Here is a 26,180-nt window from a genome sequence, read left to right as displayed (position 1 = left end):
ATGAAGGGGTGGAGCTTAGAAGGATATTGTCTAATTGCAGGATATTAAGACTAGCTGAGTGGGTACTGTGATCAGCATGGACAGGTTGGGCCGATCTGTGCTGTATTGCTCTACAAGTCAACACCCCTATCCTTACCCTTACTCTTCACAAAATACACAAGTGGAGTAGAACAGTCAGCCCCTTGTGCCTTCTCCACCATTCAGAGAGATCATGGCTGATTTTTCCTCAGAGCCAATCTTCTGCAGTAGCTACACATACCTTGATTCCCTCAATATTCAACAAAACATTTACAACCTTTATCTTCAACGTTCTCAATAGTTGTGCTTCTCGCTGGCTCTTGCCTAGAGAATTCCAAATAATCACCACCCCATCATCAATGATGTCCAAATCCTGAATGGTGAGAGTGATCCCTGTTTCTAGACAGCCCAGTCATGTGAAACAACATACCTCTATTACACGCCTTCATCGAGATCACTTCATCTTCTAAACTATGAGGACAGATCAGATCAGGCAAGGACACTACTTCTTTACCCAAGTAACAGTGATTTTTTTGTGTTTAACACACTCTGACTGCTTTGCCATCACTTTTCCTGGCATAGGATTTTTACTTCAACCGTGCTCAAGTTCTCAAACTACCAAGATGGTGTGTAGATTATTAATTACTAATTCTACCACAACACCAAGGCAAAAGCTTCCTAATTCATGTACCTGTCAGTGTCAGATTCTGTGCCAACATTTCTGTGTTCACACATACCTTCAGCTTCTTGCCCTTATATGGATTTTTCACCAGCTCCTCTGCATCATCCAGCAGTTCGCTCAGCGTGCGATATTTTCTGATCTGGAGAAATGAGAGTCAGAGTTGTGCTACAGGGTGAATGAAAACCTTCCTGTTGCTCTCAAAATGCAAAACATCACATTTTCAACTGGGGTTATTCCTTGGCACATAGGTAAAGGGGTGACATAACTGGTGGAAACAGATTTGGGGGAGGGTTGGCAAAGTCAAAGTCAAGTTTATTGTCATCTGCATAAGTGCATGCATGCATCGGTGCAATAAAAACTGAAGCAAAGTGTTCATTACGGACCTCCCCTACTTCCAGGCGCATGTTTCTTCTTTATCCATAATTGGTCCTGCCCTCACTTCAGTCATCGTTCTATTCTTCACTTATGTATATAACACCTTGGGGTTTGCCTTAACCTTACTCTCCAAGGCCTTCCCGTGTTCCTTTCTCACTCTTAGTCCTTTCATAAGCTCTTTTCTAGATATCTTATAACTCTCAAAAGCCGTCTGATCCTTGCTTAAGTATGCTTCTTTCTTCCTCTTCACTAGATGTTCCATATTTCTTGTCAACCTATCATTAGGGTAGTGTTCACTCTACCATCATTTCTCTACCTCAATGGGACAAACCTATCTAGAAACCCATACAAATGCTCCCTAAATAACTTCCACATTTTCGTTGTGTATTTGCTTTGAGTACATCTATTCTCAATTTACACTTCCAAGTTCCTGCCTAATAGCATCATAATTACATTAATTCTACTAAGAATTTCTTGCACCAAATTTCTTGGTGTTCACCTGGTGGAGAATCTCACCTGGTCCCTCAACACCAGCTCTGTCTCAAAGAAAGCCCAGCAGCGTCTCTACTTTCTGCAAAGGCTTTGAAAAGTCCATCTCCCACCCCCCATCCTCACCACATTCTACAGAGGTTGTACTGAGAGCATCCTGAGCAGCTGCATCACAGCCTGGTTCGGAAATTGTACCATCTCGGATCACAAGACCCTGCAGCAGATAGTGAGATCAGCTGAGAAGATCATCGGGGTCTCTGTTCCCGCCATCACTGACATTTACACCACACACTGCATCCGCAAAGCAAACAGCATTATGAAGGACCCCACGCATCCCTCATATAAACTCTTCTCCCTCCTGTCATCTAGAAAAAGGCACCGAAGCATTTGGGCTCTCATGACCAGACTATGTAACAGTTTCTTCCTCCAAGCCATCAGACTCCTCAATACCCAGAGCCTGGCTTGACACCAACCTACTGCCCTCTACTGTGCCTACTGTCTTGTTTATTATTTATTATTTATTGTAGTGCCTGTACTGTTTTGTGCCCTTTATGTAGTCCTGGATAGGTCTGTAGTCTAGTGTAGCTTTTGTGTTTTTTCTTACATAGTCATACTCATACTTTATTGATCCTGGGAAAATTGGTTTTCATTACAGTTGTACCTTAAATAATAAATAGTAATAAAACCATAAATAGTTAAATAGTAATATGTAAATTATGCCAGGAAATAAGTCCAGGACCAGCCTATTGGCTCAGGGTGTCTGACCCTCCAAGGGAGGAGTTGTAAAGTTTGATGGCCACAGGCAGGAATGACTTCCTATGACGCTCTGTGTTGCGCCTCGGTGGAATGAGTCTCTGGCTGAATGTACTCCTGTGCCCAACCAGTACATTATGTAGTGGATGGGAGACATTGTCCAAGATGGCATGCAACTTGGACAGCATCCTCTTTTCAGACACCACCGTCAGAGTAGTTACGTAGTTCAGTGTAGTTTTTGTATTGTTTTCCTGTAGCACCATGGTCCTGGAAAACGTTGTCTCATTTTTACTATGTTCTGTACCAGCAGTTATGGTTGAAATGACAATAAAAAGTGACTTGACTTGACTTGAAGTGGTTCTACTCTCTCCCCAGATACTCTCTTATTTTTAAATGTTCATATAAAATGGTTTGGGATTTCCCTCAACCCTGCACATGTTACGCATACCTTCTTTTTCTTTTTTGATTAAACTTACAATGTCTCATCAGCCAAGGTTCCTGAACTTTGCCATCCTCATCTTTCGTCCTCACTGGAACATGTTGGTACTGAATTTTGATCAGCTGGTTTTTAAAAGATTTCCACGTTGTATGTGGATTTGTCCATTAACAGCTGCTCCCTATTTACCCTCCGTTGCTCCTGCCCAATAATGTTGCAATTTGTCTTCCCCAATTTAGCAATCCCTTTCCCCTCTCTCCTGCACCCCAAGGTCCAGGTTCATCCTTATTCATAACTATTTTAAAACTTACTGTTCACGTTTCCCAAAATGCTCTCCCACTGAAACCACAACCACCCGACCAGTCTCATTTCCAGTACAAGGTCCAGTATTGCCCCTTTCTTTAGTTGGACTATCCACAATTGGACTCTTGGATGCACTTAACAAATTCCGTCTCATCTCAGCCTCTTGAACCAAAGAAGTCTCAGTCAATATTGGGGAAATTAAAGTCACTCACTTCAATAACTCTGTTGCTTTTACATCTTTTCATAATCTCTACATCGCTGTTCCTTTACCTGCTGCTCATTTGGCAGCCTGTAGTATAACCCATCAAAGTGATTGCACCTTTCTTATTTTTAAGCTCTACCTACATGCTTTAGTGGATAAACCCTCCAGGATATCCTCTCTGAGTGCAGTTGTGACATGCTCCCTGATTAGTAATGCAACTCCACCTCTTGCACATCCCTCTCTATCTCATCTGAAACATCAGAACCCAGAAACGTTGAGCTGCCAGTCCCTCTCTCTCTCTCTCAAGCAAGTCTCTGTTATGGCTGCAACATCATAGTTCCTTGCTCTGTTCACCTGCCTAGTACCACTCGCACTGAAGTAAATACACTGCAGCCTATCAACCCCTTTGTGTTCATTTCCCTGGACCTGTTTGTCTTACTTTGCCTAACCCCTACCTTCTCCTCTATCCTGTCACCTGTTAAACTGTTGCTTTAGTTCCCTCCCCACTGCCACATTGCCTCTTGAGTAGCACTAACAAACTTTACTGCATCACTGTTCCTACAATGCTCTCCTATTAAAACCCTAAACAGCTGGCCAGCTGAGTTTTCCTGTTATACATTTTATGCATACTAACCTCACAGGCCAGTTTCAGCCATTTCAAACGGCACATTTCTGCTGTGAAGGGTCCAAATGCGACTTTCTCCCAGTTGAAGTGAGACTCAGTGGTCTTGTACTTCATGCAGTCTCCCTCGGGGATGAGGCCTTTTATTCGATCCAATAACCACAGCAGGTCATCTTTACTCCATAAATCTGAAACAATTACAGAGCTGATGAGCAGCACACTCCATCAGATGCACACACTCACTGTGAACACCTCTGTTCAGTCCACTAATGTAGTCCCAGCACCCCACTGCCCAACATGAATTCTCAATCTCAATGCTGCTCTGAACCCAACTGTAAATAAAAAAAATTTAAAACTGCAGGTGCTGCAAATATGAAATAAAAATAGAAAATGCTAGCAAAACTTAGGTCAGGCAGCATCTGTGGAGAGAGAAACAGTTAATGTTTCAGGACAACGATTCTTCTTCAGAACTGAGAAAGACAGAGGGCAACACTCAAAATACTGGTGGAATTCAGTATGTTAGGCAGCATCTATGGAGGGAAATGTTGAGTCGGTATTAGGGGTTGAGATCCTGCATCTGGTGCAGATACAGGATCTCAACCTAAAACTGATCATTTTCTTCCTCAGATGCTGCCTGACTCACTGAGTTCTTCCTGCACTTTGTCTACTGCTCCAGATTCCAAAATCTGCAGTCTCCAAGAGAGAAAGAGAGACAGTAAGTTGGTCTAAAAAAGCAGAAAGGAGGATTTCAATTGACTTTATTTCTTACATCCTTCACATACCTGAGGAATAAAAATCTTTACATTACATCTCCGTCTAAATTTGCAATTTATAGACAGTCAATATAGCATAGAAATACAATTGTATCCATGTGAATTAATCAGTCTGATGGCCTTGTGGAAAAAGCTGTCCCAGAGCCTGTTGGTCTTGGCTTTCCCAGATGGTAGCAGATGGAATAGTGTGTGGTTAGGGTGACTCAGGTCCCCATTGATCCTTTGGGCCCTTAGGGTGAAATATTGTCACCAGCAAATGGACAGTATAGTCCTTGTCTGTGAAATGTGTTGTTTAAATGGTCAAGTCTGGATGATATATGATCCAGCTCATAAAGATAAGCCTAGAACACCAAAACCAGAACATACAAATAAATTTTAAAATTGACAAAGGTGGAAAACTGAAGTCAGTGAGTCTAGAGGTTGAGGCCAGAAGACTGAAACCCCAGAGTTAACCTGTCTGGAAGTTGGATGGCTGTGAGTCTATGGCTACAGCCAGGGACTGGAGGTTGGAGACCTGATGTCTGCACGTCTGAGAGTCTCAGACCAAGGGCCGGAAGCCTGGAGGTGGCCTGGCCTGTTCCAGGGATGGAGGCCTGTTTATTGTCCTGGAGTTGAAGTCTTCTGTTGCTCTGCTGAACATTATGGGCATCCTTTATTGCCGTTGGAATGTGTGGCAACACTTGCGGGTTACCCTCAGTGGGTTAACTTTAGGTTGCGTTGGTTGAACATTAACCTTAATGACACATTTCACTGGAAGTTTTGATATACATGTGGTAAATGAATCTGATTTTGAATCTGAAATGGGAAATGGTAAGCAGAAATGCCTGGTCCTGATAAAGACAGAAAACCGAGCAAGTCATGTGAAGCTAGAGAAGTTTACACTGAGTCCTGCAGGCTGCAACACGCCCAGACAAATCCTGAGATATTGTTCAAGTTACAGAGTCACAGGGTAATACAGCAAGGAAACAGGGCTTTCGGCCCAACCTGTCCCTACTGACCAAGATGCCAATCTAAGCTAGCAACATTTGCTTGCTTTGACCCAAATTTACAGTGGGCTTCACTCTAACAGACAGGAGACCACAGACAGAGAGATTAGAGGGGGCGTGGGAAGGCAAAATAAATTGGCAGGCAACAGGAAGCTCAGAGTCATGGTTGCTCTGCATGGCTCACCAATCTGTAGTTTTTATTACTTGGAGTATTTACACTCCCTGCCAACAAATGTATTCTGTCATTCAATAAGGTGATGATGAATCAACTTCCTCTAGCTCCCTTTGCTGGGCTGTTCAATGTTCCTACATGATCTATTAATCCCAGCCCTGAATAATGTTCAGTCATTGGATCTCCCAAACCCTCCAGCGTAGACAGTTCCAAAGATTCACAGCTCTTTGAATAATGAAATTTCCCCTCATCTCAACAGTAAACAGATTATCAGATATACCATAACCTGAGGAATCACATTCAGCAGATGTAACCTGGTTTTAAAACTCAATGTTCAAATATATTTATTATCCAAATATGTATACCATATACAACCTTCAGATTCATCTTTTTGCAGGCAACCACAAAACAAAGAAACACAATAGAATCCATGGAAAATGACACACACCGAAGACTGATAAACATACAATGTGCAGAAAAGAAAAAATCATACGAATAAAAGTAAACAGATAGTACCGAGACCATGAACTGCAGAGTCCCCAAAAGTGAGTCCATAGCAGCAGACACAAAAGTTGCTGGTGAACGCAGCAGGCCAGGCAGAATCTCTAGGAAGAGGTACAGTCGACCTTTCGGGCCGAGACCCTTCGTCAGGACTAACTGAGAGAGCTAGTAAGAGATTTGAAAGTGGGAGGGGGAGGGGGAAGATCTGAAATGATAGGAGAAGACAGGAGGGGGAGGGATGGAGCCAAGAGCTGGACAATTGATTGCAAAAGGGATATGAGAGGATCATGGGACAGGAGGCCTAGGGAGAAAGAAAAGGGCAAGGGGGAAGCCCAGAGGATGGGCAAGGGGTATAGAGAGGGGGAGAAAAAGGAGAGAGAAAAAGAATGTGTGTATATAAATAAATAAATAACCAATGGGGTACAAGGGGGAGGTGGAACGGAAGTTTGACAAGTCAGTGTTCATGCCATCAGGTTGGAGGCTACCCAGATGGAATATAAGGTGTTGTTCCTCCAATCTGAGTGTGGCTTCATCTTTACAGTAGAGGAGGCCGTGGATAGACATATCAGAATGGGAATGGGACGTGGAATTAAAATGTGTAGCCACCGGGAGATCCTGCTTTCTCTGGCGGACAGCGCGTAGGTGTTCAGCGAAACGATCTCCCAGTCTGCATCGGGTCTCGCCAATATATAGAAGGCCACATCGGGAGCAACGGATGCAGTAGCCCCTCGCTATTCCTGGACTATTCCTCTTCTCACCCTGTCTCTTGCAAAAATGCTATCCCCTTCTCGCAATTCCTCCGTCTCCGCCGCATCTGCTCTCAGAATGAGGCTTTTCATTCTAGGATGAAGGAGATGTCCTCCTTTTTTAAAGAAAGGGGCTTCCCCTCCTCCACCATCAACTCTGCTCTCAAACGCATCTCCCCCATTTCATGCACATCTGCTCTCACTCCATCCTCCCGCCACCCCACTAGGAATAGGGTTCCCCTTGTCCTCACCTACCACCCCACCAGCCTCCGGGTCCAACATATAATTCTCTGCAACTTCCGCCACTTCCAACAAGATCCCACCACTAAGCACATCTTTCCCTCCCCCCCCGCCCCCCGCTTTTCAGCAGGGATCGCTCCCTATGCGACTCCCTTGTCCATTCATCTCCCCCATCCCTACCCACCGATCTCCCTCCTGGCACTTATCCTTGTAAGCGGAACAAGTGCTACACATGCCCTTACATTTCCCCCCTCACTACCATTCAGGGCCCCAGACAGTCCTTCCAGGTGAGGTGACACTTCACCTGTGAGTCGGCTGGGGTGATATACTGCCTCTGGTGCACCGATGCGGCCTTCTATATATTGGCGAGACCCAACGCAGACTGGGAGATCATTTCGCTGAACACCTATGCTCTGTCCGCCAGAGAACCCTATTCCTAGTAGGGTGGCGGGAGGATGGAGTGAGAGCAGATGTGCGTGAAATGGGGGAGATGCGTTTGAGAGCAGAGTTGATGGTGGAGGAAGCAGGATCTCCCAGTGGCCACACATTTTAATTCCACGTCCCATTCCCATTCTGATATGTCTATTCACAGCCTCCTCTACTGTAAAGATGAAGCCACACTCAGGTTGGAGGAACACCACCTTATATTCCGTCTGGGTAGCCTCCAACCTGATGGGATGAACATTGACTTCTCAAGCTTCCGCTAATGCCCCACCTCCCCCTCGTATCCCATCCGTTATTTATTTATATACACATTCTTTTTCTCTCTCCCTCGTTTTTTTCTCCCTCTGTCCCTCTCACTATACCCCTTGCCCATCCTCTGGGCTTCCCCACTCCCCCTTTTCTTTCTCCCTAGGCCTCCTGTCCCATGATCCTCTCATATCCCTTTTGCCAATCACCTGTCCAGCTCTTGGCTCCATCCCTCCCCCTCCTGTCTTCTCCCATCATTTCAGATCTCCCCCTCCCCCTCTCAAATCTCTCAGTAGCTCTTCTTTCAGTTAGTCCTGACGAAGGGTCTTGGCCCAAAAAGTCGACTCTACTTCTTCATAGAGATGCTGCCTGGCCTGCTGCGTTCACCAGCAACTTTTGTGCGTGTTGCTTGAAATTCCAGCATCTGCAAATTTCCTTGTGTTTCCATAGCAGCAGAGTTAGTTTGGTGCTGAGTCAAATGAAGCTGGTCGAGGAACCAAATGACTGCATGGCAACAACTGATTCTGAATTTGCTGGCATAGGACCCAAGACTCCTGCACCTCCAGGTTCCCTATCATGTGATTTGAAAGCTTGGTATCTAAACCATATCACAGAATTCTACAGCATAGAAAAGGGCCTTTCAGCCTAACTTGTCCTTGCTGATCATGATGTCTCATCTCATTTGCCTGCATTAGGCCCCTATCCAAACTTCAAAGTACGTATATGTCACCATATACTACTCAAAGATTCATTTCCATGTGGACATTCACAGTAGTTATTCATAGAAACACAAAAGAATTAATAAAAAACTGCACACAATCAAAGATGACCAAACAACCAAGGTACAGAAGACAACAAACTGTGCAAATACAAAACAGAAAAACAAGGTGCCCCACCTCCCTTTCTCCCTTGGTCCACTCTCCTCTCCAATCAGATTTCTTCTTTTCCAGCCCCTCACCTCTCCCACCCACCTTGCTTCATTTATCACCTTCTAGCATAATAATAACGAATAATATCAAAACCATGAATTGTAGAGTCCTTGAAAGTGAGTTCATAGGTTGTGGGATCAGATCAGTATTGAAGTGAGTGAATTTATATGCTCTGGTTCAGGAGCCTGATAATTGAAGAGTACTAACTGTTCGTAAACATGACGGTGTGGAACCTAAGGGTCCTGTACCTCTTTCCTAACGGCAGCAGCAAGAAGAGAGCATGGCCTGGATGGTGGAGTCCCTCAAGTTGCTTCCTGTCTAAGTATCTGTTCAAATACCTTTTCAGTGTTGTAATGTACCCATCTCTACCACTTCCCCTAGCAGCTTGTTCCATATACCCACCACCCTCTGGGTGAAAAAGTTACCCCTCAGATTTCCTTTACATTTCTCCTCTCTTATCTTAAACCTCCCCTACCTGAGGTAAAAGTCTACCTGCCCTACTCCTCCACCCAATCCTCATCCTGGTTGTTACTTGGAAAATTACTCTAAGCCCTGCTTAGAAAATGGAAGCACCAGACCATACCAGGCTCTTCCTTGATGGTGATGGGCTGAACGGAGGAGGAAACTGTTGATGTCCCATTTACGGTGGCCATTACTGTCCCAGTTCTGCTCTCCTCAGAGCGGCGAGGAAATGACTGAAAAGGCAAAACACACAAGCTCAGTGCAAGTAAATACCTGGCAATCAAACAACTCCTGGGTCCCCCTGCCCAAGCAACTCCCTTCCTAACTCCCCAAGGCCTGTCCATCATCGAGAAGGCTCAGGACAGGAGCTTAATGCAACACTCTCCATTTGCCTGGATGAGTGCTGCTCCAGAGACTTCAGAAGCTTAATATCATACTGCCTATTCGATAAACTACCCATCTACAACTATCTGGTCACTTCGCCACTACACAATAGCAGCAGCTCATTAGCAATTCTCAAGATTCCTTAGATAGCACCTACCAAATCCACAACCTCAACCAGCCGAGAGGAAAAGGGTGGGAAAAGCACAGGAAGTGCCACCTCCTGGAAGTGACCCTCCAAGTCATATACCATCTTGACTTGGAAATACATTGCTGTTCCTTCTCTGCAACTGGGTCAAAATCCTGGAACACCCCCCCCCCCAAACAGCACTGGGGTACCTCAAAGACTGCAGTAGTTCAAGGTAGCTCACCACTGCAATGGCAGGAATTGACAATTAAAGGCTGACTCAACCTGCAAAGCCCACGTCCCCAAATGAAAAATAGATAAAAACAAGGTCTGTATAACCTAGACAGTTTCACAATGAGTCTGTTCCCTCGGAGCACGAAGATTTACAGAGCTCCTTCACTCCAGAGCCAGAATCCTGTACGTGGTCTCAGGCAGACAAAGCTAAGTCCACCTGCTGCGCCCACAGTGCGAACCTCCCCCCAACCCCCCAGGTTTGCCTGTAAGGTTACCTACACCAGACCCAAGGACCTGACGAGTCCCAATGATCTGATAGATCAAACCAGTCCCTATCCATAACACTAACTAGCCTACATTAAATAAGCCAAATAGGTCAAAGTAATCTGCATCTGACCTAACGCGTTGACCCCCGCTCTCGGACCGGACCGGATTGGATTGGACCCGTTGACTGATGCCGATATCTACCCAGTGGACGGAGCTGTCCTGATCCCCTTAGGTACCGCGGCTTACGAAAGGCCGAGGCGCCGTCGGGCCCCGAAGCAGTTGCGAGCTGCCGGCCTCTCGCCAAGGTAAGGCCGTGGCCGCGACCGCCGCTTTTCGCCAGCTTAAACACGGTACCTGGAGGGACGGGAGGCCACCGCGGAGCCCCGGGCCTCGGCTACCCTCACCGCACTCCCCCCACCCTTCCGCCCTTCCCCGGCCCTCACCCGGCGGCCGCGTCCGGGCCTCACACAGCGAGCGTGGCTGAAGAGGCGCCGTCGCGCTCGCGCCCGCGCCCGCTCCCGGCGCCCCACCCGGGGCCGACGCTGCTGCCACGGGAGCGTGTCCGAGCCCCGGGCTCCAGCTTGGCCTTCTTCTGGCACCGAATGACCGCCCCGTGGAGCCGGTCGCTCAGCTATCGAGGCCATTCGGCCTGTTGGCTCCGTGTTGGTCGGTAGGGTGCTGTCCGGCGTTCAGCACTGTCTCTGCTCCCCAGGGGACACTTTAAACGTGACGTGGCCCACCCCGGGACCCGCACCCCAGGGTGGCCGATCAACCTCACACCCGGTGGACCCGCACCAGAGCGTGGCCAAATGCCTCCCAGACACCCCGTGGACACCACCCCCTCCTGTCACACCTGTGAGACCAGCCCCCAAGGATGGCCATTGCCCACCGCTCCCCTCAACCCTGAGAGCCAGGGACAACGACAACAACTACCTCTTCTTCTCCCCTCAATAACCTCCAGAAGTGGATACAGGCTGAAGTTTTACTTTCTGTCCCAGGGAGGCTGAACACAAGGACACGGGAACAGAGGGGAGTCAGCCCCCTCAAGTTTGCCACACCATTCAACACTCTCATGGTTTTTTCTACTGGCCTCAGCTCCTTTTCGGTGCCATTACTTCCATACCCGTCTGTTCCTCAAACTATCAAATATTTATTCATCTCCATTTTAAATACTTCTAATGATCCAGTTTCCACCACCCACACACTTGGGCAAAGAATCCATAAGTTTCAATGTACTTCAGTTTTAAATGACCATCCCCATATCTTGTAGTTATACCTCCTTGATTGAGACTAGCGAAAACATCCCAACAGTTACCCAAGCCCTCATGTTTTGAGTCAAAGGTTTCTTTAGCATACCTCATCCATCCCTTCAAAAGTGTCTTTCTGAGAGGTGTCCATTAGAAGGGTCTCTATCTGTCCATTCCCCTTCATAGATGATGCCAGATCTCCTGAGTTCCTCCAGTCAGTATTTTGTGTGTTGTTCCAGATTTTTAGTGTTTGCTGTTTCCCTTTAGTCTTTCTGATGTAGTTCCATTTGCCTGCATTTGATCTGTAGGCAAAATCTTACCTATTCATGTACCTGTCAAATGTATTTTGAAAATGTTTAATAGTACTTGCCTCTACCACTTCTGCTGGCCCTTCATTCCATATATCCATCATCTTCTGAGTGAAAAGCCTGTCTCCTCAGGCCCCCTTTAAACCTTCCTCTTTCACCTTAAACCTTCCTCTCTCACCTTAAACCTATGCTTTTATACTCTCCTACCCTTAGAAAAAGATGATGTAAATCCATCTTACCTATGCCCCTAATGATTTTATAAACCCCTATCAAGTCACCTGAAGCCTCAAAACCAGTTGCTTCAGGCAGGTGGGGCTCATCAGCCTTAGAGAAGGAAAACTGATTTTAAACCTCCGCCCAAAGGAAAGGCTTTGGGAGTAAACCTCGAGGAAAATCCGGAGCCGGTGTCCTTAAGGCAGTTTGATGTTGTTTACAACCTCACTCTGGCAACCTTTGCAACAACCCTGGTGCCAAGCTGTACCAGCGCTTGCCCTTCCCTTGGACTACATCAGCGACGTGGAGAGGAGGAACCCGCTGCATAGGCAACAGCTGATTCTTGAAATCTTCCCGCCCAGGCTTGTGCCCTTGAGAGGTCACAGTCCACCGCAAGCATAAACCCATGATCCCCTGGGATCAACATCCCTCATCCTCCTGCCAACCCAGCCTCTCCTTATTCCTCAAACTCTCCAATCCAGGCATCATTCTTGTGAATCTTTTCTGCACCCTCTCCAGTTTAATCACATCCTTCCGAATAGTATGCCAATTAGAGCTGCACAAAATATTCCAGATCTGATCTTACCAATGTTCTGTACAGCTGAAACATTATTTCCTGACCTTTGTACTTAATGCTCTTTCCAATAAAGGTTAAGGTACCATACTTCTTCATCGTCATTAAGGTTACCCCTCTTTCTTCTGAAAGTCCAATGAATACAAAGCCAAAATGTATAATTTGTCTTGCTCAGGCAACTTCTCATCCCAGGAATTACTCTGGTGAATCTCCTTTGGACTGCTTATTTTTTTATTTTAAAATATTTTATTTATAGATTAGGAAACCAACTGCAGTACTCCAGATGTAGCCTCACCAACACTCTGTACAACTGCAACAAAATCTCCCTAATTTTAAACTCCAACTCATTTGCAATGAAGGCCAAGATGCTGATTGCCTTCTTTGGACCTGACATCTAGCTTTTAATGATTCATTCTCTGGAACACTTAGACCCCTTGGTGTACGACAAACCCTTGACCCACTTTGTATGCCCACTTTTCAATTTGACGTTTTTATTAACATGATCGTACCTCTTTCTCATGGAATTGCTCTTTTTGATTGGCATTGCTTTGGTTTATTAATGTCATATGTACCAACATATAGAGAAAACTTTTCTTGCATACTGTTCATACAGATCAAATCATATAGTGCTTGGAGGTAGAACAAGGTAAATCAATAATAGTGTAAACAATAAGGGTCAAGATAATAATGAGATAGATTGTCAGGCTGAATCCATCTTATCATTCAAAGGTCTGTTCAAGAGCCTGATAACGGTGTCCTTAAGCTTAGTAGTATGTGCTTTCTTGTTTTTGTATCTTCTGCCTTATGGGAGAATGGAGAAGAGAGAATGTCTGGGGTGAGGTCTTTGATTATGCTGGCCTTTTTATTGAAGCAGCAAGAGAAGTAGACAGAATCCATGGAAGGGAGGCTGATTTCTGTGATGTGCTGTGTCAACAACTCGGCAGTTTCTTGTGGTCACGTGTAGAGCAGTTGCCATATCAAGCTATGAAGCATCCAGCAAAGATGGTGCATTGATAAGAATTGAGATAACCCCTTGCTGAGCAGGGTCTTGATACAGGATTATGACCTGAAATGTTGACAATTCCTTCTCTCCCCCCACCCCAATAAATTCTTGCTTGACCCGCTGAAGTTCCTCCAGCAGATTATTCGTTGTTCTGGATTCCAGCATCTGTAGTCTCTTGTGTCTCGGTTATAGATCAACTGTTTGAATGTCTTCCAATGTTCTCTACTGCCATCCGATTCTTAAATGGACATTGAACCCTTGGACACTACCTCACTTTTTAAAAATACATAGTATTTCTGTTTTTTGCATTATTTAAAATCTATTCAATATATGTATATATATATATAGTATTAGGTCTACTGAATAAGATTTGTTTATTAATGTTATTTTATTTTTTCTTCTATTTTATGTATTGCATTGAACTACTGCTGCTAAGTCAACAAAGTTCACGTCACATGCCAATGATAATAAACCTGATTCTGATTTGTCTGTACCCAGTCCAGCTTAGGCAACTCCAGCCTGCACACCATTTTTGAAAACTGCTTCATCCTAAAATTTCATTTGGTATTCCATCAAATTGTAGTCACAAACCTCCTGAAGGATCTTTTAATTGGTAATTGATTTATTAACTGTCACACATACTGAGGTACAGTGATAATTTTAGTTTTGCATGCCACTCACACAGATAATTTCAAAACACAAGTACATCAAGGTAGGACAAGGGAGAAGCAGTAACGGTTGGAGAAAGTGCAGTGCAGGCAAACAATGAGGTGCAAGAACTAACCACAAGGTAGATTGTGAGGTCAAGAGTTTATTTTTTCTTTTTAACCAGAAAATCCCTTTTTAAAATTAGACCAAGCCAAACATATCCCATTCCTTGGACACAATCCACAATGTACTGCTCTAAAAATCAGTCCATGATACATTCCACAAATTCTTCTACTATGTCTTTGTCAGTTTCATCATATCAGCATGTAGATTAAAATCTCCCAAGATAATTGCAGTGCTCTTTAAAGGTGTCCTTGGTAGTCCATATTTGTGCTTTGCCTTGCTGAGAAGTCCTATTTTAGTGGTCTATAAATTATTCCCATACTTATCTTTCTTTTCCTGCTGCTCATGATTTTAAATCCAATCAATTCCACATCACTTTCCACTACTTCTGTATCTGCTCTGGAAATATTTTGATTAACACCACCTCCCTACTTCATTTGGCCTGTTCTTTTGAAGCAGTATATAAATGAGACCTTTGGATTAGAGAGCCATTTTAGGTCAGAACTACAAACCAGCATCAAATTTGTAAGCCATTTTAATTGGTGTGAGTCTTCTGGAAACGTACAGTTTACTGGTGCGTCTTCTGGGAATGCATGGCTCATAGGCGTGACTCTGATAGGAATACACACAAAATGCTGGAGGAACTCAGCAGGCCAGGCAGCTTCTATAGAAAAGAGTAAACAGTTGACTGACTCTGCAAGAAATGCCTGGTATTGGCACAGCTCATTTGACTTCACTCATGTATAGGACCAAGAATCACAGGTATGGCTTCCAAGGCAAGTGTTGAGGCTGGTTCAGTGATAAATGGCTCCATTTAGAATATAAGGCATACATCTTCCATCCAGGTAACAGTCAGAGTTGAACCACACAGAAACTGGTGCGTCAATCCTCTATGACCATGCAGACCTTTTTTTGCCCATTTACCTGGTATAGTTCTGCATCTTTCGATACCTTGCCTTGCTATTGGAATAAAGATTCTGACTATATACCTGCTCTGTGCCTCTTATAGTTTAATATATTTGCTATCAGGTCACCCTTCTGCCTTCTTCACTCCAGCAAAAACAAGTCCAGTTCATCCAGTCTCTTGTAGAACATAGAAATCTGCAGTACATTAAAGGCCCTTCAGCTCACAATGTTGTGCCAACCATGTAAGCTACCCTAGAAACTGCCTAGATTTTCCCCAGCACATAGCCATCTATTTTTCTAAGCTTGTACCTATCTAAGAGGCTCTTAAAAGACCCTGTTGTGTCTGCTTCCACCACCGCTGCTGACAGTGCATTCCATGCATCCACCACTCGGTGTGAAAAACTTACCCCTGACATCCCCTCGGTACCTGTTTCCAAGCACCTTAAAACTATGCCCCCTCGTGTTAGCCATTTCAGCCCTGAGAAAAAGCCTCTGACTATCCACATGATCAATGCCCTTCATCGTTTTACCTCTATCAGGTCACCTGTCATCCTCCATCACTCCATGGAGAAAAGGCCAAGTTCACTCAACCTGTTCTCATAAGGTAAACCCTCCAATCCAGGCAATATCCTTGTAAATCTCCTCTGTACTCTATAGTATCCACATCCTTCCTGTAGTGAGGTACCAGAATTGAACACAGAACTCCAAATGGGGTCTGACCAAGGTCTCTCATCATAACTCCAATCCAGGCAACATCCTCAAAAATCTCCTCTACAGATATGTATTATCCAGAAAGTCATACATTATGGATATGATCTGGATTACTCTTAAATAATGTATAACTGGATTAGATGGTGCCAATGAACACTTAGAGCGGTCAGGTTGTATATTCCGCAGTCACAATGCCTTTCATGGGCTATTTTCTCCAAGGTTTCAGGGCTTGTTGAACGTCAGTGTAACACACACAAAATGCTGGAGGAACTCAGCAGGCCAGGCAGCATCAATGGAAAAGACTAAGCAGTCGATGTTTCAAACCGCGAACCTTTATTAGAACTGTGAAGGGTCTCGGACTGAAACGTCGACTGTTCACTCTTTTCCACAGATGCCTCCTGGCATGCGGAATTCCTCCAGCATTTTGTGTGCATTACTTTGATGTACAGCATCTGTAGATTTTCTCTTGTTGGATGTCATCTGAGTTGCCCTCATCTGGTTAAGATGAGGGTATTCCGTCCCAGCCCTGATTCAAGCTTTACAATTGGGGAGCCGCTCCCCACAGGATCCCCAGCCTTCGACCTGCAGTTGTAACTGAGAATCCTTCAGCCCTTTACCTCTTTCACCTATAACCTCCCAGGTTTGACCCCCCCAAAAAAAAACATTCTTTTTCTGGCTTCTGACCCCTTCCTTTCCTGTCTTGATTAAGGTTTCAATCGGAAATACCGGCTGTTTCCCTCTAGAGATGCTGCCTGACCTATGTTCCTCCAGCATTGTGAGAGAGAGCGACAGCGAGAGGGGCGGGGGGTGGGGTGAGAGAGAGAGAGAGTGAGTGAGTGAGTGTGTGTGTGTGTTGCTCAATTGAATTTCCAATTTCCAATTGACGGTGTTCTCAGCAAGCAGAGCTTGTGATCCCCCCCTCTGTACTTAATGGACATGTAAATTACTAACAGCCGTCAAATGTGATTCAACTGGCAACGTTTTTCCCCCCAAATCATTTTACGTTAACAGGCAGAACCATCTCAGAGGAATATTGATTTCACAAATGATTTATTAATTACACAGCATCTGAATTTTCCCCAAAGAATATTGATTACAATTCTGAGACAGCCACAATCTACCCTGACAGGACGTTAAGGACACTGCCTTTTCCGTATAAAGTCAGGCCAATTGTCGCTGTCATTGTGTCTGTAGTTTCTTGCAGCTTCACAACCGACCAGCTGTCCTCCGAATAGTGCCCCACCAGATCTTCTCAGTTCAGCCACGGTATCAGTGCAGCGCTCCCTCAGTACTGTTCCTCCCACATTGCAGCCCTCCTTCAGTACTGCATATTCTATAGTTTGATGCCCCCTCGGTACCTCCCCTCGCAATGTGACGCTCCCTCACTACAGCTCATTTTCATATTTTGGGATCTTTCTATTGGATACGCTGGGTTAATGAGAAGCACTCGGTGGGGTGGGAATGGGGGAGAGGAACACCTCACACAGGCGGCAGGGAGTAGATGTCACTAATAGCCAAAGGGTGGCTCCCGAGAGAAGACTTTAGGACCAGGGATCAATAATAAAATCAGCATTATTGCAGCAAAAACATTCCACCACCAGCTGGCAGCAGGCACAAGAGGTGATCGCGAAGTCTTTATTTACAAGCTTGCAATTTTAAGACGCCTTTAACACAGAAAAGTCTCAGGGCACTTCACAGAAGTGTAGAAATCTAAAAGAGAAACTTGGTCAGAGGTAGACTTCAGGGAGCGTGCTACAGGACAGCAGCGATGCGATGAGATGTGGGCGATGACAGGACGCTACCCGCTGGAGAGCGGAAATCAGACACCAGATGCGGCTCCACCAAAAACCAAACTTCACCTTCAGCCTGCTTCACTAGCCGGCGGGGGACAGGGAGCAGATCGTAGGAGAGAGTAACCCTGGAGGGACGCTAACTCTAACAACAGTCCTGTCCTCTGGAGATTCTGACTTTGCTGCACTTAGTGATGATTAAAGATGGGGAGAGGAATCACCTATAAGGCCCTAGAAACCCTGGCACTTTGCCCCCAAATCACGGATGGAGGAGAGGAAAGCCCTTCCCAACTGTGGGCATCACACCTCTACCTGAGGATACTGGACAGACCAGGTTATCGAAGAGAGCTGTGGGTTTCGATCTGAAACGTCGCCCATTCTCTACCCCCCCCCCACACACACAAACAAATCCCCAAATAAAGCCCAACCCATTGAGCTTCTCCAGCAGAGTTTGTTGTTCTAGATTCTAGCATCTGTAATCTCTTGTATCTCACTTATTTTTGGCAACTTCTGTTGTCCCCCACTTCAGCCAGGAGAGAAAATTCCTATTATCCCCAGCTTCTCAATTCCCAATTCTCATCACTCCCTGGTGGCACTCTTTCCAAATTCATTCAAAAAGAGGAAACCTCCCTACACCACTTATTCCTTGGTATACTATCCTTAAACCTAAGCTCTCTGGTTTAGGGGTCATTTCAAACCCATCTCTGTCGTAAAAGTATTTGAGGCCAACTGCAGACTAAACTAAAGAGGAGTCACTAGGGTGGAGAGTTAACATTTCGGGTTGAACAGCTTCAGGATGAAACAAAATCTAGAAAAGATCCTCTCTCCCCAGATGTTACTTCATCTGCTGCATGGTCCAGCATTTTCTGTTTTTATTTCAGTTTGACAGGATCTACAGATTTAAAATCTCATAGATTTGCCTCCCAAACATAAATCCACACTGCGATAATCATGTTGCCTCAGTTGTGATCAGTGAAAAATATTGCAACTAGCACTAATACCAACCTGCAACAGTCCCCAGCAGTGCTGTACCCATAACACTGTAGAGCAGCACCTGGTCATTGTATCTGCTTTGCCATTCAATCATAGCAGAAAATTTTTAACCCCATAACCTTTATCTCCTTTACATAGAACATAGAACAGTCTAGGCACTTTGGCCCACAATGTTGTGTTAACTTTTTAATGTACTCTAAGATAAATCTAATGCTTCTTTCTAAAAAGGCCCCCTATTTTTCTTTCATCTATGTGCCAATCCAGAAGTCTCTTAAATGTCCCTAATGAATCCACCTCTACGACCACACAACAGGCAGTGCATTCCATGCACTCACCACTCTGTCAAAAACCTCCCTCTGTCATCCCCCCTATAACTTTCCTTGTATTAGCCATTCCACCCTAGGAAAAAGGCACTGGCTATCCACTCTATCAGTGTCTCTTATCTTAAGCACCTCTATCAAATCACCTCGCAATCTACTTTGTTCCAAAGAGAAAAAGCCTTAGCTTGCTCAACTTTTCCTTATAAGACAAGCTCACTAATCAAAGAGGCAGCCTGGTAAATCTCCTCTGTAGCCCATATAAAGCTTCCACATCCTTTCTATAATGAGATGACCTGAATTGAACATCATATTCTAAGTGTGGTCTAACCAGAATTTTATAGAGTTCCAACATTACCTCACAGTTCTTGAACTTAATCCCTCAACTAATGAAGGGCAATCAAGAACCTATCGGTCTCTACCTTAAGTACATCCAATGACTCGGCCTCCATCACAATCTGGCAACAAAATTCCACAGATACATGAGCTTCTAGTTGAAGAGATTCCTCCTCATTTCAGTTCTGAAAGGATGTCCTTTTATTCTGAGACTATGGCCTTTACCCCAGTGTTATACAGTGACAGAGCAGACCCCATTGGTACTGTGCCCTGGTGTTTATATAGCGACAGACCCGTCCCCACCAGTACTGTACTCAGTATTATACAGTGACAGACACTCCCATCAGCACTGTACCCTGGTGTTATTTTCATTAATGAAATAATTGTTACTTCTACTACAAAATGATTTTTATGCAGGCCATTCAAAGTGAACACCTACAGTACAAATATAAAGGATAAGAAAAAAAGGTCACCTAGATTTTAACTCGAAATCTAAAGTAATTGACACTAGTTTGTATAAATACAAAATTTAATAACCTGTTGAAGCTACAGGCCAGTGTGGACAGGTTGGTGAGGGACAGAGACTGTAAGACCCACAGTAGGGAAGATGGATACAGCAGTTGGTTTTGATCAAGGATGGCCCAGTGTTTGCTTTCCTCCTCACTGGGGGCACTTGGGACTAGTACTTGTCTGGTCATGCCAGCATAGCCACCTGCCACTGAAAAGGCAGCAATGGATTCTACCCGCTGAACCGATCAGCAATTGACCAACTGGCACCAAGAACTCCCATGGGAACAACTGGCACTGTGATCCACCACTGGAAACCGCACTGGACTGTTGACATGGGAACTGGTCACACGATGAACACTGGGGAAGGAACACATCACCATTTATTGTGCATCACCCAACAGTACAGCACACGGTTCAGAGGGTGAAAGGCTTGCCCGTGAAATCAGTTGGACTGTAGGATCTTTGGTCCTTTCAAAAGCAAACTGTTGGCTAAATATTTTTGGTTGTAAGATTATGTATGCACCTTTTGCTTTCTCTGTGGAGCCGAGGCTCAACAGTTACACTAACATTTAAAAGACATTTGGACAGGTAAATGGATAGGAAAAGTTTAAAGGGATACGGGCCAAATGCAGGCAAATGGGACTGACTTTAGATGGACATCTTGGTCAGCATGGACCAGTTGGGCTGAAGGGCTTGCTTCTGTGCTGTGTAACTCTGTGATTGGGCTTGGCTCCTGCAGTGGCATCTCTGGACTTGAAGTGACAAACACATCAGAGGGGTAGAGACTCCCCATGTCTCCCCCATTCCCAGTGCCCATTCATGACCCACTCACCTCACAAATCAAATGGATCTTTGGCAACATTCAAAGCCAGTAGCATTGACCAGGGCCTGATCTCACCACCCACTTCAGCTGGGTGAGGCCCTCAGCTCTGGGGAGTTTTGCACACATGTGAAACTCTGCTGAATTATGCCAAACAACCAGTTACAACTGCAAATGAGACCCATTTCTATCCAAACCTTTCTCTGAGGGAAGAGACAATCTTCATGGGCTGGATGGACTTGGCACTCACCCCGTGATCAAAATCCACAGACAAAAATTATAGCTCTGTGTCCTGGAGATCAGGACTGAATTCCAAACAGAACATTGACATCCACAGCAGGACCCAGGACAGCCTCAGTGCTGGAGGTGTACAGGCAGAAAAGCACACACAAAATGCTGGTGCAACTTAGTAAGTCAGGAAGCAACCATGAAGTCAACATTTCTGGCTGAGACCCTTCATCAGGACCTGATGAAGGATCTTGGTCTGAAACATTGACTATTTATTCCCCTCCATAGATGCTGCCTGACCTGAGATTTTCCAGCATTTTGTGTGTGTTGCTCAAGATTTCCAGCATCTGCAGGCTCTCTTGTGTATACAGAGGCAGAATAATGTTCACATCAAGACTGGCAGTTGAGCACAAAGGGCTTGGAAATTCAATCAAATTGGATAGCCTACAAAGTTGCACCCGACTAGGAAAAGCATTTAGTCAGAGGGCAAGGTGGTGATGGCGGTGCTGTGTGTGTGTGTGTGTGTGTGTGTGTGTGTGGGGGGGGGGGTGTTGCAGAGAGGAAGGCCAAGAGCTAAATTTTCACAATCCAATGACAGCTCAATGGTTTCACATGGGGGGGTAGAGTGGAGGGTATGGGAAGGGTGAACAGGGGTTCTGTGGTTCAATTGAGTGGTGGCATTGTTGAGCAGCACCAGCACTTGTCTCTGGGATTAACGACTGAAGCGATTTCACGGCTGGAGGGAATGTCCTAGATCAGACCAGCAGCTTCTTCTCCTGCATCCTCTCATTAAGGAATGATGTTACAGAGCTGTCGTTTCCGCATGTCAGGAACATTCACAAAGTTCTGAAACACCAGCTTGGGTTTTCTCGTTCCTGATGTTGAAACAAAGGAATACTTAAGTGCATGGATGGTTCCTGAATTCAGGTTATGGTAGCATGGAGCTTGGTCCCGACCTGCCTCAGTCCCAAGGTGATGAACAGCCCCGAGAGCTGGATGTAATTTGGCCGAGGTGGACTTTGGTGACAGCAATAGATCACACATGGTCCTTGGTGACATATACTGATACTGACAGATGTTGATACTGAGTGTTGTGACAGATGACTGATGACTGTGCTGACAGTGTGGACAGGTGCTGATGGTGACAGGTGATGGTAAAAGATATTTGTGATGAGTGTCATCGGTGACAGGTGTCAGTGATGGGTGTAGTTGACAGATGCTGCAGTGTGTTGGTGGTGACAGGTTGATGGTGATGGGTGTTGGTGACAGGTGTGCTGACAGGTGCCTGTGGTGACGGGTGTTGATGAGCTCCTCCATCCTTATCCAGCTTCACAAGAGGATTTTACAGCTGGTTCCGTGGCCTCACACAGGCATTGAGAGCTCATCATATTCATCCAACCCCTCCTTCTCATCAAAGGTGGGCTGTGCATCATCTGCGTCCAGCTGTGGGAAGAGAAGATAGTGATCAGAGAGATGGATGGGCACAGGTTATCACACCACGTCCCTGACACGAACAGCCTTCTCCCACTGTACAGCTGCTATGGGGCATAGACCTGAATGGATGAGACAGATGAGAGACAGCTATTCAACACCAGGCCCAACCCAAGCATAGAGAGCATGGTCTGGGGCCAGTCCTGTCTGCTGGTCCCTCACAGTGACAACATTAATCTGGAAGACAGAGAGTGCTCTCAGCTACTTCTCTTTCCTGTGAACTGTCCTTCTGACCCATACTCCCGATCCCTGCCACTTTCATGCCCAACAAATTTGAATTTATTGCCCCCCTCTCAACCATCCTATCTGAGGGTATTTGAATAGGAGAAGCTCATGGAGTTATTGGTGACAATGACCTCACCAGCTGTCCACCACTCACACCTATTTCCCTCCCCTCCTGAGCCAATGTTAATGCTACTCCCAGCCCTGGACCTGTAAAACCATCTTGCATCTCTTTGGGAGACGACAAACAAAAGGTTGCTCGTGGGGGGATCACAAAGAATACAGGTAGGGCGAACAGGTAGGATTAATTCTCCTTGGCCAAGGGGATAAAATCTGAGGGCCGCTATTTGATCAAAGAATAACAGTGAGCTGAAAGAGACAGACCAGGATGATCCCATTTCCTCCCCCCCTTCCCCCAGAAAGAACAGCTGAATAATCAAAGCCTAATGGATGGTAGAAGGAAGGCGAGCTGAGGTGGGATTAATCAGTACTGCTGTGCCATTTGTCCTTGCAAACAAATGAAAGTATCAAACCTCGATTTCACTTCCAGCTCTTCAGCGACACACTGCAGTTTACAGGACTGGTTCCCACACATGCTGACACCCTACTCTACTCCCAAAGATAACCCTCCATTTCACTCCATCTGCTACTTCTCTGTCCAACTCTGCACCCTATCACTGTCCTGTTGTAACCTGCAAAAACCTTCTTCTACACCAGAGGTTCCCAACCATGGTTCATAGTCCCTTTGGTTAATGGTAGGGATCCATGGCATAATAAAAGTTGGGAACCCCTGTCCTACACTATCCACAACACCACAAACCTTCATCTTACCTGCAACCTTGCTAACCCACCTTTCCACTTCCTGACCCAAGTAATCTATAAACAGCACACTTACACATTTCATCTCTCGATCCGTGAAAATCCTGGTGAGTGCAAAGACCTTCAGAGGAACGGTCAGGATGAGCACAAAAGGAAAGGCAAGTGAGGCGACAGTGGACATGACAGCCCAGAGAATGGCCAGGCAGAAGATCTGGATGATGGTGAACAAGTGCATCCGTAGAGTCTTCACCTGGGTGGGAGAAACAGCCTATTAAATACCAGCCAGCCTGCCCCACAGAAACCAAGCAACCTGCCAGCCTTGCACTCCACACAGCTCGACCCCTGAACCCAACTTACCTTCCGCACGTAAACATGATCCGGATGGTGCTTTGAAGGCATGAGCAGCAACTGGATGCGTTCATACAGTTCAATACCATTCAGTGAAGTAACACCCATGTACAGAAAGATCCCAAACAGCACAGCCAGTGGGATCTTCCGTAGGAGGTCACCAATTACAATCGAAAGGCCTGGAAAACAGAAGAACGTAGCATTCATACACAAACAGGTAAACGGACAGAATGAAAGGAAGAGGAGGGCATCTGTTTAAGATGTGAGGGGAAAGATTTAAAGAGGACCTGAGTGGCAATTTTTCCACACAGTAGGAAGTGGGTAGATGTAACAAGGAAGTGGTAGAGGTAGGTACAATTACAAGATTAAAAGACATTTAGACTTGGATGGTGCCTGGACTTGGGGGGCCTGAGTTATGAGCAGACGTTGTGTACTCTAGCACTTTATTCTCTGGAGCATAGGGGTTTGAGGGGCGATTTGACAGAGGTATATAAGATCATGAGGGACATAAACAAGGTGAAAGCACATAGTCTTATTCCCAGGGAAGGTGTGCCAATTACAAGAGAGCATAATTTTAAGATCAAAGGTGAGAGACTAAATGGGACATCAGGGGCAGCTTCTTCATGCAAAAGGTGCTGTGTATTTGGAATGAGCTGCCAAGCTCATCCTTAAGGTACAGACACACCCCAGGGATGCAATCTTAGCTCACTGTTCAACCCCCTCTACACTCATGACTATGTGGCTAGGCACAGGTCAAATGCCAGATATACCAATGTTGTTGGCAGAATCTCAGATTACTACAAGTAGTACAGGAGTAAAATAAATTGGTTGGTTGAGTGGTGTTACAACAACAACAACCTGGCACACAATGTTAGCAAGGCCAAGGAACTGAGTGTGGACTTCAGGATGGAGAAGTTGACAGAACACACACCATCCTCAACGAGGGGACAGTAGTGGAAAGAGTGAACAGCTTCAAGTTGTTTAGTGTCAATATCTCAGAAAATCCCTAGAGTCCAACTTTTTAATGCAATCATGAAGAAGGCATGCCTGTGGCTATACTTCATTAAGAGTTCAAGGAGATTTGGTATGTCGCCAAAGACTCTAGCAAATTTCTACAGATGTAGGGTAGAGAGCATTCTGACTGGTTGCATCATTGCATGGTATGGAGGCTCCAACGAATACTATTGTAAGATGCTACAGAGAGTTGTAGACAGCCAGCTCAATCACGGGCACAAGCCTCCACACTATTGAGGACATCTTCAAGAGGCAGTGCCTCAAAAAGGTGGCATCCATCATTAAGGATCCTCACTATTGTACGTGGCCTATCAGCAGTGTCAACAGAGCTTTACCAAGAGTATCGGCGGCGGTTATTTAAAAAGGGAGCTTTGAGTGCATTTGTCCATTGTACGTGGCCTATCAATCAACGGTGCCAACAGAGCTCTGCAAACTAAATAGAAGTACAGAAGGGATAAGCGGAGCAGCCATTGTCGAGAGTAGGCCAGTGGCAAGAGTAGAAGCAACAGGCTTTGGGTCAAAGGAGGTGTCGGCTCTGTGTAAAGCGTCTGTTAAGGTTTCCTTTTTGTTTTTTTCCCCTCTTACTGTGCCATCTAAATGGCTATGGTGTGTTATTCGTGCCAGATATTGGAGTCTTGGGAGACCCAGAGTCTCCCGGGGAACTATATCTGTGTGAAGTTCATTTGGCTCCGTTCCTTGAAGATAGTGTTAGGGATCTGGAGCAGCAACTGGATGACCTTCGGCTTATATGGGAGAGTGAGGATACGATCAAAGTTACAGGGAAGTAGTCACCCCTAAGTTGCAGGAGGCGAGTAGCTGGGTGATCGTCAGGAGAAATGGAAATAGGCAGTTAGAGCAGAACATCCCTGTGGCCATTCCCCCCCAAAATCAAGTATACCGCTTTGGATACTCTTGTGGGGAATGACGACCCGGGAGAACGCCATGGCGACCGGGTTACAGGCACTGAGCATGGGACCATGGTGCAGTACGGAAAGAGAGTGAAGAAGGGAGCAGTAGTGATAAGGGACTCAATAGTGAGGGGAACAGAGAGGAGATTCTCTGGAAGTGAATGGGATACCTAGATGGTACATTGCCTCCCAGGTGCCAGGAATTAAGGAGGAGGGGGGATCTCATTGAAAGCTTTTGAATGTTGAAAGGCCTAGACAGTGTA

The 26,180-nt window shown here is 45.5% G+C and overlaps 2 protein-coding genes across 8 annotated transcripts in view; both read right to left on the bottom strand.

Moving 5' to 3' along the window:
- The window catches only part of LOC134353164 (nucleolar transcription factor 1-like), a 125,724-nt gene extending 114,527 nt beyond the window's left edge, over positions 1–11,197 (bottom strand). For all 3 annotated transcript variants that reach the window (XM_063061165.1, XM_063061155.1, XM_063061148.1), the window contains exons 1-4: positions 10,832–11,197; positions 9,501–9,612; positions 3,893–4,068; positions 756–839 (exon numbers count right to left, since the gene is read on the bottom strand). In XM_063061165.1, coding sequence (XP_062917235.1) covers positions 756–839; positions 3,893–4,068; positions 9,501–9,612; positions 10,832–11,032 — 573 coding nt within the window. In that variant the 5' untranslated portion in view covers positions 11,033–11,197. The remainder of the gene's footprint in view (positions 1–755; positions 840–3,892; positions 4,069–9,500; positions 9,613–10,831) is intronic.
- Positions 11,198–14,342: 3,145 nt separating this feature from the next.
- Positions 14,343–26,180, bottom strand: part of LOC134353133 (anion exchange protein 2-like) — a 265,524-nt gene continuing 253,686 nt past the window's right edge. For all 5 annotated transcript variants that reach the window (XM_063061096.1, XM_063061077.1, XM_063061103.1 and 2 more), the window contains 3 exons: positions 24,005–24,174; positions 23,724–23,897; positions 14,343–22,558 (listed from right to left, as the gene is read on the bottom strand). In XM_063061096.1, coding sequence (XP_062917166.1) covers positions 22,478–22,558; positions 23,724–23,897; positions 24,005–24,174 — 425 coding nt within the window. In that variant the 3' untranslated portion in view covers positions 14,343–22,477. The remainder of the gene's footprint in view (positions 22,559–23,723; positions 23,898–24,004; positions 24,175–26,180) is intronic.

Source organism: Mobula hypostoma, chromosome 1, assembly GCF_963921235.1.
Source record: "Mobula hypostoma chromosome 1, sMobHyp1.1, whole genome shotgun sequence".
In the NCBI taxonomy this organism is placed as follows: domain Eukaryota; kingdom Metazoa; phylum Chordata; class Chondrichthyes; order Myliobatiformes; family Myliobatidae; genus Mobula; species Mobula hypostoma.
The sequence above is the reverse complement of the archived record's forward strand: the minus strand, read 5'-3'. Positions and strand labels throughout refer to the sequence as shown.